This window comes from Tachyglossus aculeatus, chromosome 4 (assembly GCF_015852505.1).
Source record: "Tachyglossus aculeatus isolate mTacAcu1 chromosome 4, mTacAcu1.pri, whole genome shotgun sequence".
Classification (NCBI taxonomy): Eukaryota; Metazoa; Chordata; class Mammalia; order Monotremata; family Tachyglossidae; genus Tachyglossus; species Tachyglossus aculeatus.
The window spans coordinates 2,411,917-2,424,907 of record NC_052069.1 but is presented as its reverse complement, the minus strand read 5'-3'; the positions used below and the strand labels follow the sequence as shown (position 1 = coordinate 2,424,907).

The 12,991-nt window shown below is 46.3% G+C and overlaps 1 protein-coding gene across 1 annotated transcript in view; it reads right to left on the bottom strand.

Annotated features, from left to right (window-relative positions):
* Positions 1-12,991, bottom strand: part of HTT (huntingtin) — a 378,122-nt gene that overhangs the window by 287,444 nt on the left and 77,687 nt on the right. Inside the window, exon 10 of the mRNA XM_038744544.1 lies at positions 7,303-7,350. Coding sequence (XP_038600472.1) covers positions 7,303-7,350 — 48 coding nt within the window. The remainder of the gene's footprint in view (positions 1-7,302; positions 7,351-12,991) is intronic.

Here is a 12,991-nt window from a genome sequence, read left to right as displayed (position 1 = left end):
GCTCACAGTCTAAAAGGGGGTTAAATCAAGTAGAGCAATTTGAACTATTTCAACTACCATCTCTACGCTGATGACACCCAAATCTCCATCTCTGCCCCTGCTCTCTCTGCCTCCCTTCAGGCTCGGGTCTCCTCCTGCCTTCAGGACATCTCCATCTGGATGTCTGCCCGCCACCTCAAACTCAATATGTCCAAGACTGAACTCCTTATCTTCCCTCCCAAACCCTGCCCTCTCCCTGACTTTCCCATCACTGTTGATGGCACTACCGTCCTTCCCGTTTCACAAGCCCGCAACCTTGGTGTCATCCTCGACTCCACTCTCTCTCGTCCACCCCTCACATCCGATCCGTCACCAAAACCTGCCGGTCTCACCTCCGCAACATCGCCGAGATCCGCCCTTTCCACTCCATCCAAACCGCTACCCTGCTCCTTCAATCTCTCATCCTATCCCCACTGGATTACTGCATCAGCCTCCTCTCCGATCTCCCATCCTCCTGCCGCTCCCCACTTCAATCCAAACTTCACACCGTTGCCCGGATTGTCTTTGTCCAGAAACACTCTGGGCATGTTACTCCCCTCCTCAAAAATCTCCAGTGGCTGCCAGGCAACCTATGCATCAAGCAAAAACTCCTCACTCTCGGCTTCAAGGCTGTTCATCCCCTGGCCCCCTCCTCCCTCCCCTCCCTTCTCTCTTTCTCCAGCCCAGCCCGCACCCTCCGCTCCTCCGCCGCTCACCTCCTCACCGTTAGGCCTCGTTCTCGCCCGTCCCGCCGTCGACCCCCGGCCTCCGTCCTCCCCCGGGCCTGGAATGCCCCCAATCCCTCTGCCCATCCGCCAAGCTCGCTCTCTTCCTCCCTTCAAAGCCCTACTGAGAAACTCCCCTCCTCCAGGAGGCCTTCCCACACTGAGCCCCCCCCCATTCCTCTCGCCGTCCCCATCCCTCCCGCCCTACCTCCTTCCCCTCCCCACAGCCCCTGAATACATGTTTGTTCATATTTATTACTCTATTTTACTTGTACATATTTACTATTCTACTTATTTTATTTTGTTACTATGTTTTGTTTTGTTGTCTGTCTCCCCCTTCTAGACTGTGAGCCCGCTGTCGGGTAGGGACCGCCTCTATATGTTGCCAACCTGTACTTCCCAAGCGCTTAGTACATTGCTCTGCACACAGTAAATGCTCAATACGATTGAATGAATGAATGAATTTGAAGATATTATTGAAATTATTAACATCAACGTTTCAAAAAACCTTCCTGGTATTTTACCAAGTTTTCCCTGATGTTCAAATTGAGATTCCCTGGTGAGCGAAATACTTCCGGAATACATCGAACCGACGAGGTGAAGATTAAAACACACACCGCAGTCGTTACTGACCAGAAATTTAGTGTTTTACTTTACGGTTCTTAGAAAGAGTTCAGAAAAATTGAAGGCCCGTGGGAAGTTTCTGATTTTAGACGTGAAAGTACAAGACTCTCCCCCTCCTCCCCATACCCCCGCCTTACCTCCTTCCCTTCCACAAAGCACCTGTATATATGTATATATGTTTGTACATATTTATTACTCTATTTATTTTACTTGTATATAATTATTCTGCTGTATTTACGTATTTATTCTGCATATTTATTCTGCCCGCTGTTGGGTAGGGACCGTCTCTATCTGTTGCCAACTTGTACTTCCCAAGCGCTTAGTACAGTGCTCTGCACACAGTAAGCGCTCAATAAATATGATTGAATGAGTGAAGACTCTTGACACTGTCTCAGTGTACCTTTAAATCTTAAGATCAAATCTTAAATCAAATGCGAGGCTGTTTATACGCCATAGTTCATAGCTTATATACCATCAGCAAAAAGACAACAAAAATCTGTATAAGCAAATCTCCAACTAAAAAACTCCTAAAGTGATCATTTAAATACCAAGTCTCTTTGCAAATTCACATCGCAGTATTTTTCTGAATTTTAATAACCACCAATTATTCATTCATTCATTCAATCGTATTTATTGAGCGCTGACTGTGTGCAGAGCACTGGACTAAGCGCTTGGGAAGTCCAAGTTGGCAACATCTAGAGACGGTCCCTACCCAGCAGCGGGCTCGCAGTCTAGAAGGGGGAGACAGACAACAAAACAAAACATATTAGCAAAATAAAATAAATAGAACAAATATGTACAAATAAAATAGAGTATCTACAAGAAGCAGCGTGGCTCAGTGGAAAGAGCCCGGGCTTTGGAGTCAGAGGTCAGGGGTTCAAATCCCGGCTCCCCCAACTGTCAGCTGTGTGACTTTGGGCAAGTCACTTCACTTCTCTGGGCCTCAGTTCCCTCATCTGGAAAATGGGGATGAAGACTGTGAGCCCCCCATGGGACAACCTGATCACCTTGTAACCTCCCCAGCGCTTAGAACGGTGCTTTGCACATAGTAAGCGCTTAACAAATACCATCATCATTATTATTATTATTATTACAACACCTAATTTTAAAACCAATTATACTATCTCTAAGGCGCAAGGAGCAAAGTGGGAATGCAGCTGACTGTGAGCCCACTGTTGGGTAGGGACCGTCTCTATATGTTGCCAACTTGGACTTCCCAAGCGCTTAGTCCAGCGCTCTGCACACAGTAAGCGCTCAATAAATACGATTGATTGACTGATTGATTGATGACAAGGAATGAGTTCACTGAATTTAAAGCTACAGCAAAGAGAACCCCCAAAATCCAGTTAAGACAGCTACAATATTGCTACATGCCTCAGAAGAAATGCAGCCTGTCCCCGGACTGGGCCGCAATTGGCTCCTCAAAAGTTGGTCTAAATTAATTATTTGTTGGTCTAAATTATTAAGTTGGTCTAAATTAATAATACAGTGCTCTGCACACAGTAAGCGCTCAATAAATACGATTGATTGATTGACTGATTGATCTACTCCTCTCCTAGAAATAGTGCTACAGATGGAGGAATCAGTTACCCGGTTTCAACCCAAACTAGCCAGAGTTGTGTATTCAATGTCGGGGCTGACTCTTACTGCCTCTGAGTAATATAATAATGATGATAATAATAATGATAATAATAATAATAATAGCAATAATAATAATAATAATAATAATAATGGTATGGTGATAATATAATGATGATGATGACGATAATAATGGTGTGGTGATATAATATGATAATAATATAATGATGATAAGAATAATGGTGTGATAATAATAGAGTGATGATGATGATAATAATAACAGAGAAGCAGCGTGGCTCAGCGGAAAGAGCCTGGGCTTCGGAGTCAGAGGTCATGGGTTCAAATCCCGGCTCTGCCAATATTCAGCTGTGTGACTCTGGGCAAGTCACTTCATAGACTGATGATGACGATGATGATAATAATAATAATAGAGAAGCAGTGTGGCTCAGTGGAAAGAGCCCGGGTTTTGGAGTCGGAGGTCATGGGTTCGAATCCTGGCTCTGCCCATTGTCAGCTGTGTGACTCTGGGCAGGTCACTTCACTTCTCTGGGCCTCAGTTCCCTCATCTGTAAAAATGGGGATGAAGACTGTGAGCCCCCCGTGGGACATCCTGATCACCTTGTAACCTCCCCAGCGCTTAGAACAGGGCTTTGCACATAGTAAGCGCTTAATAAATGTCATCAAAAAATAAAAAGTTAAGGGACTTGCCCAAAGTCACACAGCTGTCTCCCAAGCGCTTAGTACAGTGCTCTCCACACAGTGAGCACTAGTCCCAAATAATCGTTTGCTCACTCCAGGCCCCTGATGCCCTGTTATGCACTCAGTACAGTGACCACTGTTGGGTAGGGACTGTCTCCATATGTTGCCAACTTGTACTTCCCAAGCGCTTAGTACAGTGCTCTGCACACAGTAAGCGCTCAATAAATACGATTGATTGATTGATTGATTTTAGACACAGATAAATGAATAAATGAGGGGCAGTGTTGCCCAATGGAAAGAGCCCGGGCCTGGGAATGAGAGGACCAGGTTCTAACCCCGGTTCTGCCACTTGTGTGCTGTGTGACCTTAGGCGCGTCACTTGACTTCTCTGCGCCTCAGTTACCTCAACTGTAAAATGGGGATCAGGACTAACGAGCCCAATGTGGGACAGGGACTCTGTCCAACCTGATGAGCTTGAATCTCCCCCGGCGCTTAATACAGTGCCTGGCACACAGTAAGTGCTTAGCGAAGATCTTAAAAAAAAAACAAAAAAACAAACTCAACAGACTGAATAATAATAATAATAATAATGGCATTTATGAAGTGCTTACTATGGGCAAAGCACTGTTCTAAGTGCTGGGGCGGTTACAAAGTGATCAGGTTGTCCCACGGGGGGCTCACAGTCTTAATCCCCATTTTGCAGATGAGGGAACTGAGGCACGGAGAAGTGAAGTGACTTGCCCAAAGTCACACAGCTGACAATTGAGGGAGCCGGGATTTGAACCCATGACCTCTGACTCCAAAGCCCGGGCTCTTTCCACTGAGCCACGCTGCTTCCACACACTCTGTCATCCGTTTTCCTCTACCCTCCCACTGAAACAAGAGTTCATCGACGACTATATACCAATAATAACAATAATAATGGTATTTGTGAAGGAATGACTAGTTGATTTCTAGACGCTATACGTGAGCTCGTTGTGGGTGGGGACTGTCACTGTTTATTGCTGTATTCTACTTGCCCGAGGGTTTAGTACAGCGCTCTGCACACGGTAAGCGCTTAATAAATATGAATGAATGAATGATTTACAATCTAGCGGAGTAGACGGGCACTCGACAAATTACAAATAGGAGAAACTTAGAATAAATACACAATGCATATACTAATAATAACAACAATAATGATGGCATTTATTAAGCGCTTACTATGTGCAAAGCACTGTTCTAAGCGCTGGGGAGGTTACAATCAATCAATCAATCAATCAATCGTATTTATTGAGCGCTTACTGTGTGCAGAGCACTGGATTAAGCGCTTGGGAAGTACAGGTCGGGAACATATAGAGATGGTCCCTACCCAACAGTGGGCTCACAGTTGTCCCTCGGGGGGCTCACAGTCTTAATCCCCATTTTACAGATGAGGGAACTGAGGCCTTGAGAAGTGAAGTGACCTGCCCAAAGTCACACAGCTGACAAGTGGCGGAGTCGGGATTTGAACCCATGACCTGACTCCCAAGCCCGGGCTCTTTCCGCTGAGCCATGCTGCTTACATGGAATCAATCAATCATATTTATTGAGCGCTTACTGTGTGCAGAGCACTGTACTAAGCGCCTGGGAGGTACAAGTTGGAAGTTCTCCAAAACCAACAGTTACGTTCCAGGAAGAATGCCTGCGTTGCCAATTGCGGAGAGACATTTCTGAAACCTCGCCGAGCATCCGCGTACTGATTTAAGTGTATCGGCGTTGAAATAAAACCTACATTTTCTCCAGGTAAAACAGATCCAACAATCAGTTTGGGGTATTGTGTATCTTTTGCCCCCCCCCAAAATCCAAACCCTCACTCGAACCCACAAGAAAAGACCACGTTCTCACACTTCCCGTCACCCTAGATGGAGTCATCTCCCAGCGTCCCTGAAAAGCCAGAATTTTAGTCATTCTTTCACGATTCCGGAATGGAAAAGTGACAAACAATCTCGCGAAGACAAACGGAGAGATGGAGCGACAGAATCAGGACCAACACCAGACAGGCAGTACTGGAGAATGCTGACATTATAAATGTAATTTTCCCGGAGAAGTGGAGGCGATTTAAAAGCCTGATATTCCAAGTCCAGCGTAGTTGTCAGAAGGATAACCGGCCCCCAGCTGAACCCAGACGGCAGTTTTTGCCAAATTTTTTTGCTAAATTTTGCCAAATTTAGATTAATCCCTGACCCAGAGCCTTGGGAGACGTGGCTGTTCCTCCACAAAACCCCTGCAAGTGAGTCGCTTACAGACTTTTTTTTTTCCTGGTGCTTCCTTTCCCTTTTAGTCTTCCTCATAAAAAAAGGAACAACTGTAATAATAATAATAACAATGATGGCACTTGTTAAGCGCTTACTATGTGCAAAGCACTGTTCTAAGCGCTGGGGAGGTTACAAGGTGATCAGGTTGTCCCATGGGGGGCTCACCGTCTTCATCCCCATTTGATGAGGGAACTGAGGCTCAGAGAAGTGAAGTGACTTGCCCAAAGTCACACAGCTGACAGTTGGCAGGGCCGGGATTTGAACCCATGACCTCTAACTCCAAAGCCTGGGCTCTTCCCATTGAGCCACGCGGCTTCCCAACTGTAGAAGGCTTTTAAACCAAAACCCCACAACTTCCCCATTTTTCGAACGAAAATCACTCTCCCCAAGTGAAGCCTGCAAGAAAAAACGCTTTGCTGGTGCTCATGGCCGAACAAATCGGTTGATTTGTGCCCACCATCGCAAAACCGATTTTTAGGTGGCTACACGGTCCAGAAGGATTTCTGTTAAAAGGAAAATAATTAAGCTCGGAATTAAGCTCCCCCCCCCCCCCCCCCCCCCCCACTTTTAGACTGTGAGCCCACTGTTGGGTAGGGACTGTCTCTATGTGATGCCAATTTGTACTTCCCAAGCACTTAGTACAGTGCTCTGCACATAGTAAGCGCTCAATAAATACGATTGATTGATTGATTGACACAGTTTCTGTTGCAAACTGAAGTGCAAAATGAGTCTTTAGGTGCAAGTTAAACAGCAAAAGCGAATCCAAGCCCAAAACTTTCTGGGTTTCAAGCTGATGGATTATTTTAGACCGTGAGCCCATTTTTAGACTGTGAACCCACTGCTGGGTAGGGACCGTCTCTATATGTTGCCAACTTGGACTTCCCAAGCGCTTAGTACAGTGCTCTGCACACAGTAAGCGCTCAATAAATACAATTGAATGAATGAATACGTTTGAATGTATTTATTACTCTATTTATTTTACTTGTACATATTTATTCTATTTATTTTATTTTGTTAATATGTTTTGTTTTGTCATCTGTCTCCCCCTTCTAGACTGTCAGCCCGTTGTTGGGTAGGGACCGTCTCTAACTGTTGCCGAATTGTACTTAGAAGTGCTTAGTACAGTGCTCTGCACACAGTAAGCGCTCAATAAATACGATTGATTGATTGATTGATTGACCGTTCGGTCATCAGCACCTCAAGATGAGGTAATCCCCAGAATAGCTAGCTAAAGTCAAGTTAATCAGCGAGGTTCCCCCCGGAAAAATGTGCAAGCCCCGTCGTTCCGCGGACAACTAGAATGGAGACGGAGAACGGGGTGGATCGGTGATGCGACACAAAGGATGCAAAAAGCACGAGACTATGATTTCGGGAATAATCACCTTTTTGTTTCCTTGGAAGGACAGGGCTGCAGGAAGGCGCCCCTCCGGCTGCAAATCACAGAGAGGAACAGATCAAAAACGAGCCGACGCGAGGCAGGGCGCTTGAGGGAATCTCAAACCGTCCGGGAAGTTCCGATTCCAGCAAATGGGAAATTACGGGATGCTAAGTGAACTGTTGTTGGAGCATCCCCCAGCAGCGTGGCTCAGTGGAAAAGAGCATGGGCTTTTGGAGTCAGAGGTCGTGGGTTCAAATCCCAGCTCTGCCAACTGTCAGCTGGGTGACTTTGGGCAAGTCTGGGCCTCAGTTCCCTCATCTGTAAAATGGGGATTAAGACTGTGAGCCCTGCTGTGGACAACCTGATGACACTGTAACCTCCCCAACGCTTACAACAGTGCTTTGAACATAGTAAGCGCTTAATAAATACCATCATTATTATTATTGTTCCGGACTGTGGTCGCTAGGACGACACCGGTCCTTGTGGACGCTTTGACGGCTTTTGGGAAAATGGAAAATGACATCCGAGCCACGGCGGATGTGACTCTGGGCTTAAACACGGGCTTCCTTAAGGACCGAATTTCACACTGGCTGGTGGCTTGCCTCCCAGCAGCGGCAAACCGCAAGATATTAATAATAATAATAATAATAATAACAATAATGATGGCATTTGTTAAACGCTTACTATGCCAAGCACTGCTCTAAGCGCTGGGAGAAAGCACAATCTTTGCCCCCAGGCTGAAAGGGAGAGTTAGTAAGATTTCAACCAAAATGCTAAGAGAATCATCGTCAATCGTATTTATTGAGCGCTTACTGTGTGCAGAGCACTGTACTAAGCGCTTGGGGAGTACAAGTTGGCAACACAATCCAATTTCTTCTGGAAAAATCAGCAATTAAGGGAACGCTGCTCGTCGGCGAGTTTTCACGCACTATGGACTGGACGCCAGAGCGTTCTCTGGCCCTCGAGGTTAGAGGAAAAGAGGAGAAAAGTGCTCTTAGTTGGGACTTCATGCACACGCCCGAATTCCTGGGGGGGTCACGCAAACGCTTGCAGGAAAACTGGAAGTCAATCCCCCCGCTCTTTCAACGGCTTGCCTGGGAAACTGATCCCCGGGATAACGATATAAAGCATCGTGACTCCTCACGCGCTTCCAAAGAACCGAATTCGGGAACCTGACAGTGCGGAAAAGGACTGGGAGGAGATGGGTGGGGGTCGGGAGCGCGGAGCCTGCTGAGGAGGAAGAGTTTTGATTCCTTCCCTAGGTCAGCTGGGACTTGGCTCCCTGCTTCGGGAAACTGAGGGCCATATTAAAGGACGTGATCATCGAAGGAAGCTTTCTCCAAACAACCGTCGAGGTTCCAATCAATCGGTGGTATTTATCGGGCGCTTACATTTTCTTTTTACAGTATTTGTTACATTCATTCATTCAATCGTATTGATTGAGCGCCTACTGCGTGCAGAGCACCGCACTAAGCGCTTGGGAAGTACAAGCCGGCCACATCTAGAGACGGTTATTCATTCATTCAATCGTATTGATTGAGCGCTTACTGCATGCAGAGCACCGTACTAAGCGCTTGGGAAGTAGAAGCCGGCCACATCCAGAGACGGTTATTCATTCATTCAATCGTACTGATTGAGCGCTTACTGAGTGTAGAGCACCGTACTAAGCGCTTGGGAAGTACAAGCTGGCAACATCTAGAGACGGTTATTCATTCATTCAATTGTACTGACTGAGCGCTTACTGCGTGCAGAGCACCGTACTAAGCGCTTGGGAAGTACAAACCGGCCACATCTAGAGATGGTTATTCATTCATTCAATCGTACTGATTGAGCGCTTACTGCGTGCAGAGCACCGTACTAAGCGCTTGGGAAGTACAAACCGGTCACATCTAGAGACGGTTATTCATTCATTCAATCGTACTGACTGAGCGCTTACTGCGTGCAGAGCAACGTACTAAGCGCTTGGGAAGTACAAGCCGGCCACATCTAGAGACGGTTATTCATTCATTCAATCGTACTGATTGAGCGCTTACTGCGTGCAGAGCACTGTACTAAGCGCTTGGAAAGTACAAGTCGGCAACATCTAGAGACGGATATTCATTTATTCAATCGTACTGATTGAGCGCTTACTGCGTGCAGAGCACCGTACTAAGCGCTTGGGAAGTACAAGCCGGCCACATCTAGAGACGGTTATTCATTCATTCAATCGTACTGATTGAGCGCTTACTGCGTGCAGAGCACCGTACTAAGCGCTTGGGAAGTACAAGTCGGCAACATCTAGAGACGGTCATTCGTTAGGTACTTACTACGTGCCAGGAACTGTACTAGAGAAGCAGTGTGGCTCAGTGGAAAAAGCCCGGGCTTTGGAGTCAGAGGTCAAGGGTTCAGATCCGGGCTCTGCCAATTCTCAGCTGTGTGACTTTGGGCAAATCACTTCACTTCTCTGTTAATTAATTCATTAATGATGGCATTTATTAAGTGCTTACTATGTGTGCAAACCACTGTTCTAAGCGCTGGGGAGGTTACAAGGTGATCAGGTTGTCCCACGGGGGGCTCACAGTCTTCAACCCCGTTTTACAGATGAGGTCACTGAGGCCCAGAGAAGTGAAGTGACTTGCCCAAAGTCACACAGCTGGCAATTGGCGGAGTCGGCACGCTGCTCTGTGCCTCAGTGACCTCATCTGTAAAATGGGGATTACGACTGTGAGCCCCCCGTGGGACAACCGAATCACCTTGTATCCTCCCCAGCGGTTAGAACAGTGCTTTGAACATAGTAAGCGCTTAATAAATGCTACCATTATTATTATACCTCATCTGTAAAATGGGGGTTACGACTGTGAGCCCCCTGTGGGACAACCTTATCACTTTGTAACATCCCCAGTGCTTAGAACAGTGCTTTGCACATAGTAAGCGCTTAATAGATGCTATCGTCATTATTATTATTATTATTATACCTCATCTGCAAAATGGGGATTATGACTGTGAGCCCCCCGTGGGAGAACCTGATCACCTTGTCACGTCCCCAGCGCTTAGAACAGTGCTTTGCACATAGTAAGCGCTTAACAGATGCTATCATTATTATTATTATACCTCATCTGTAAAATGGGGATTACGACTGTGAGCCCCCCATGGGACAACCTGATCACCTTGTAACCTCCCCAGCGCTTAGAACAGTGCTTTGCACATAGTAAGCGCTTAATAGATGCTATCATTATTATTATTACTATTACTAAGAGCTGGAGGAGATTATGAGCTAATTCAATCGCATTTATTGAGCGCTTACTGTGTGCAGAGCACTGTACTAAGCGCTTGGGAGGTACAAGTTGGCAACATATAGAGACGGTCTCTATCCCACAGCGGGCTCACGGTCTAGAAGGGGGAGACAGACAACAAAACGAAACATATTGACAAAATAAAATAAATAGAATAAATATGTACAACTCTCCACCATTTAATCCACAGATCGACAGTTCAGTTCCTGCCTCTCCCTCCTCCCTATTAGCATAGATGATGATAATAATAATAATAATAATGATTGGGTTGGACACAATCCCTGTCCCACATGGGGTTCAGAATGTTAATCCCCATTCTGCAGAGGAGGTAACTAAGGACCAGAGACGTGAAGTGACTTGCCCAAGGTCATACAGCAGACAAGCGGTGGAGTCGGGATTAGAACCCAGGTCCTTCTGACTCCCGGCCCGGGCTCTATCCAATTTGCCGTGATTACTTTGCGCAGAGCCCCGTCCTAATCACTAGGGAAGAGTCCGACAGAACAGAGTTGGGAGACATTCCCAGCCCGCGCGCTGACGATCTAGAGGGGGAGGCAGCCATGAACCGCAACGAATAGATCAAATTACGGCTACATATTTATTCTACTGATTTTATTTTGTTAATACAATAATAATAATAATGATGATGGCATTTATTAAGCGCTTACCATGTGCAAAGCACTGTTCTAAGTGCTGGGGAGGTTACAGAGTGATCAGGTTGTCCCACAGGGGGTTCACAGTCTTAATCCCCATTTTACAGATGAGGTACCTGAGGCCCAGAGAAGTTAAGTGACTTGCCCAAAGGCACACAGCTGACAATTGGCGGAGCCGGGATTTGAACCCATGACCTCTGACTCCAAAGCCCATGCTCGTTCCATTGAGCCACACTGCTTCTCCATATGTTAATATGTTTTGTTTTGTTCCCTGCCTCCCCCTTCTAGACTGTGAGCCCACTGTTGGATAAGGACCGTCTCCATATGTTGCCAACTTGGACTTCCCAAGCGCTTAGTACGGTGCCCTGCACACAGTAAGCGCTCGATAAATACGACAATGAATGACTATACGAGTACGTTATTCTACTGTCCTCTCCCAAACGCTTAATACAGTGCTCTGCACACAGTACGTGTTCAATAAATATGAGTGACTGCCTTCGTAGAGCCTCCAAGGGGGAGGCAAGCTGGAGGCCGGGTGCCGTCCTCGAATTTTGTCACCGTTCAGGCCACCCCACGGGGAACCTCTTTAACGCCAATCGGAAATCATCATCATCAATCGTATTTATTGAGCGCTTACTGTGTGCAGAGCACTGTACTAAGCGCTTGGGAAGTACAAATTGGCGACATATAGAGACAGACCCTACCCAACAGTGGGCTCACAGTCTAAAATGGGGAGACAAAACCAAACATACTAACAAAATAAAATAAATAGAATAGATATGTACAAGCAAAATAAATAAATAGAGTAATAACTATGTACAAACATATATACAGGTATATACATATATACATATACAGGAAATGGCATACGAACCCTGAGGACCCTGAGAATCACCTGCCCCATCTCGTCTGTCTCTCCTCAAAAATCTCAGTGGCTGCCTATCAACCTTCGAATCGAGCAGAAACCCCTCACTCTCGGCTTCAAGGCTCTCTATCAATCAATCAATCAATCGTATTTATTGAGCGCTTACTAAGTGCAGAGCACTGTACTCTATCCCCTCGCCCCCATCTAATAATCATGATAATGGCATTTATTAAGCGCTTACTATGTGCTAAAGCACTGGTCTAAGCGCTGGGGAGGTTACAAGGTGATCAGGTTGGCCCACGGGGGGCTCACAGTCTTCATCCCCATTTTACAGATGAGGGAACTGAGGCCCAGAGAAGTGAAGCGACATGCCCAAAGTCACACAGCTGACAAGTTCCCTCCGCACATTCGCCAAGCTCGCTCTCTTCCTCCCTTCAAAGCCCTACTGAGAGCTCACCTCCTCCAGGAGGCCTTCCCACACTGAGCCCCCTCCTCCCTCTCCCCATCCCCCCACCTTACCTCCTTCTCCTCCCCACAGCACCTGTATATATGTATATATGTTTGTATGGATTTATTACTCTATTTTATTTGTACATATTCATTCCACTGTTCTAAGTGCTGGGATGGATATGGGGTGATCAGGTTGTCCCATGGGGGGCTCACAGTCTTAATCCTCATTTTATTCACTCAGTCAATCATATACATTGAGCGCTTACTGTGTGCAGAGTGCTGGACTAAGCGTTTGGGAATCAATCAATCAATCAATTGTATTTATTGAGCGCTTACTGTGTGCAGAGCGCTGGACTAAGCGCTTGGGAATCAATCAATCAATCAATCGTATTTATTGAGCGCTTACTGTGTGCAGAGCGCTGGACTAAGCGCTTGGGAATCAATCAATCAATCAAT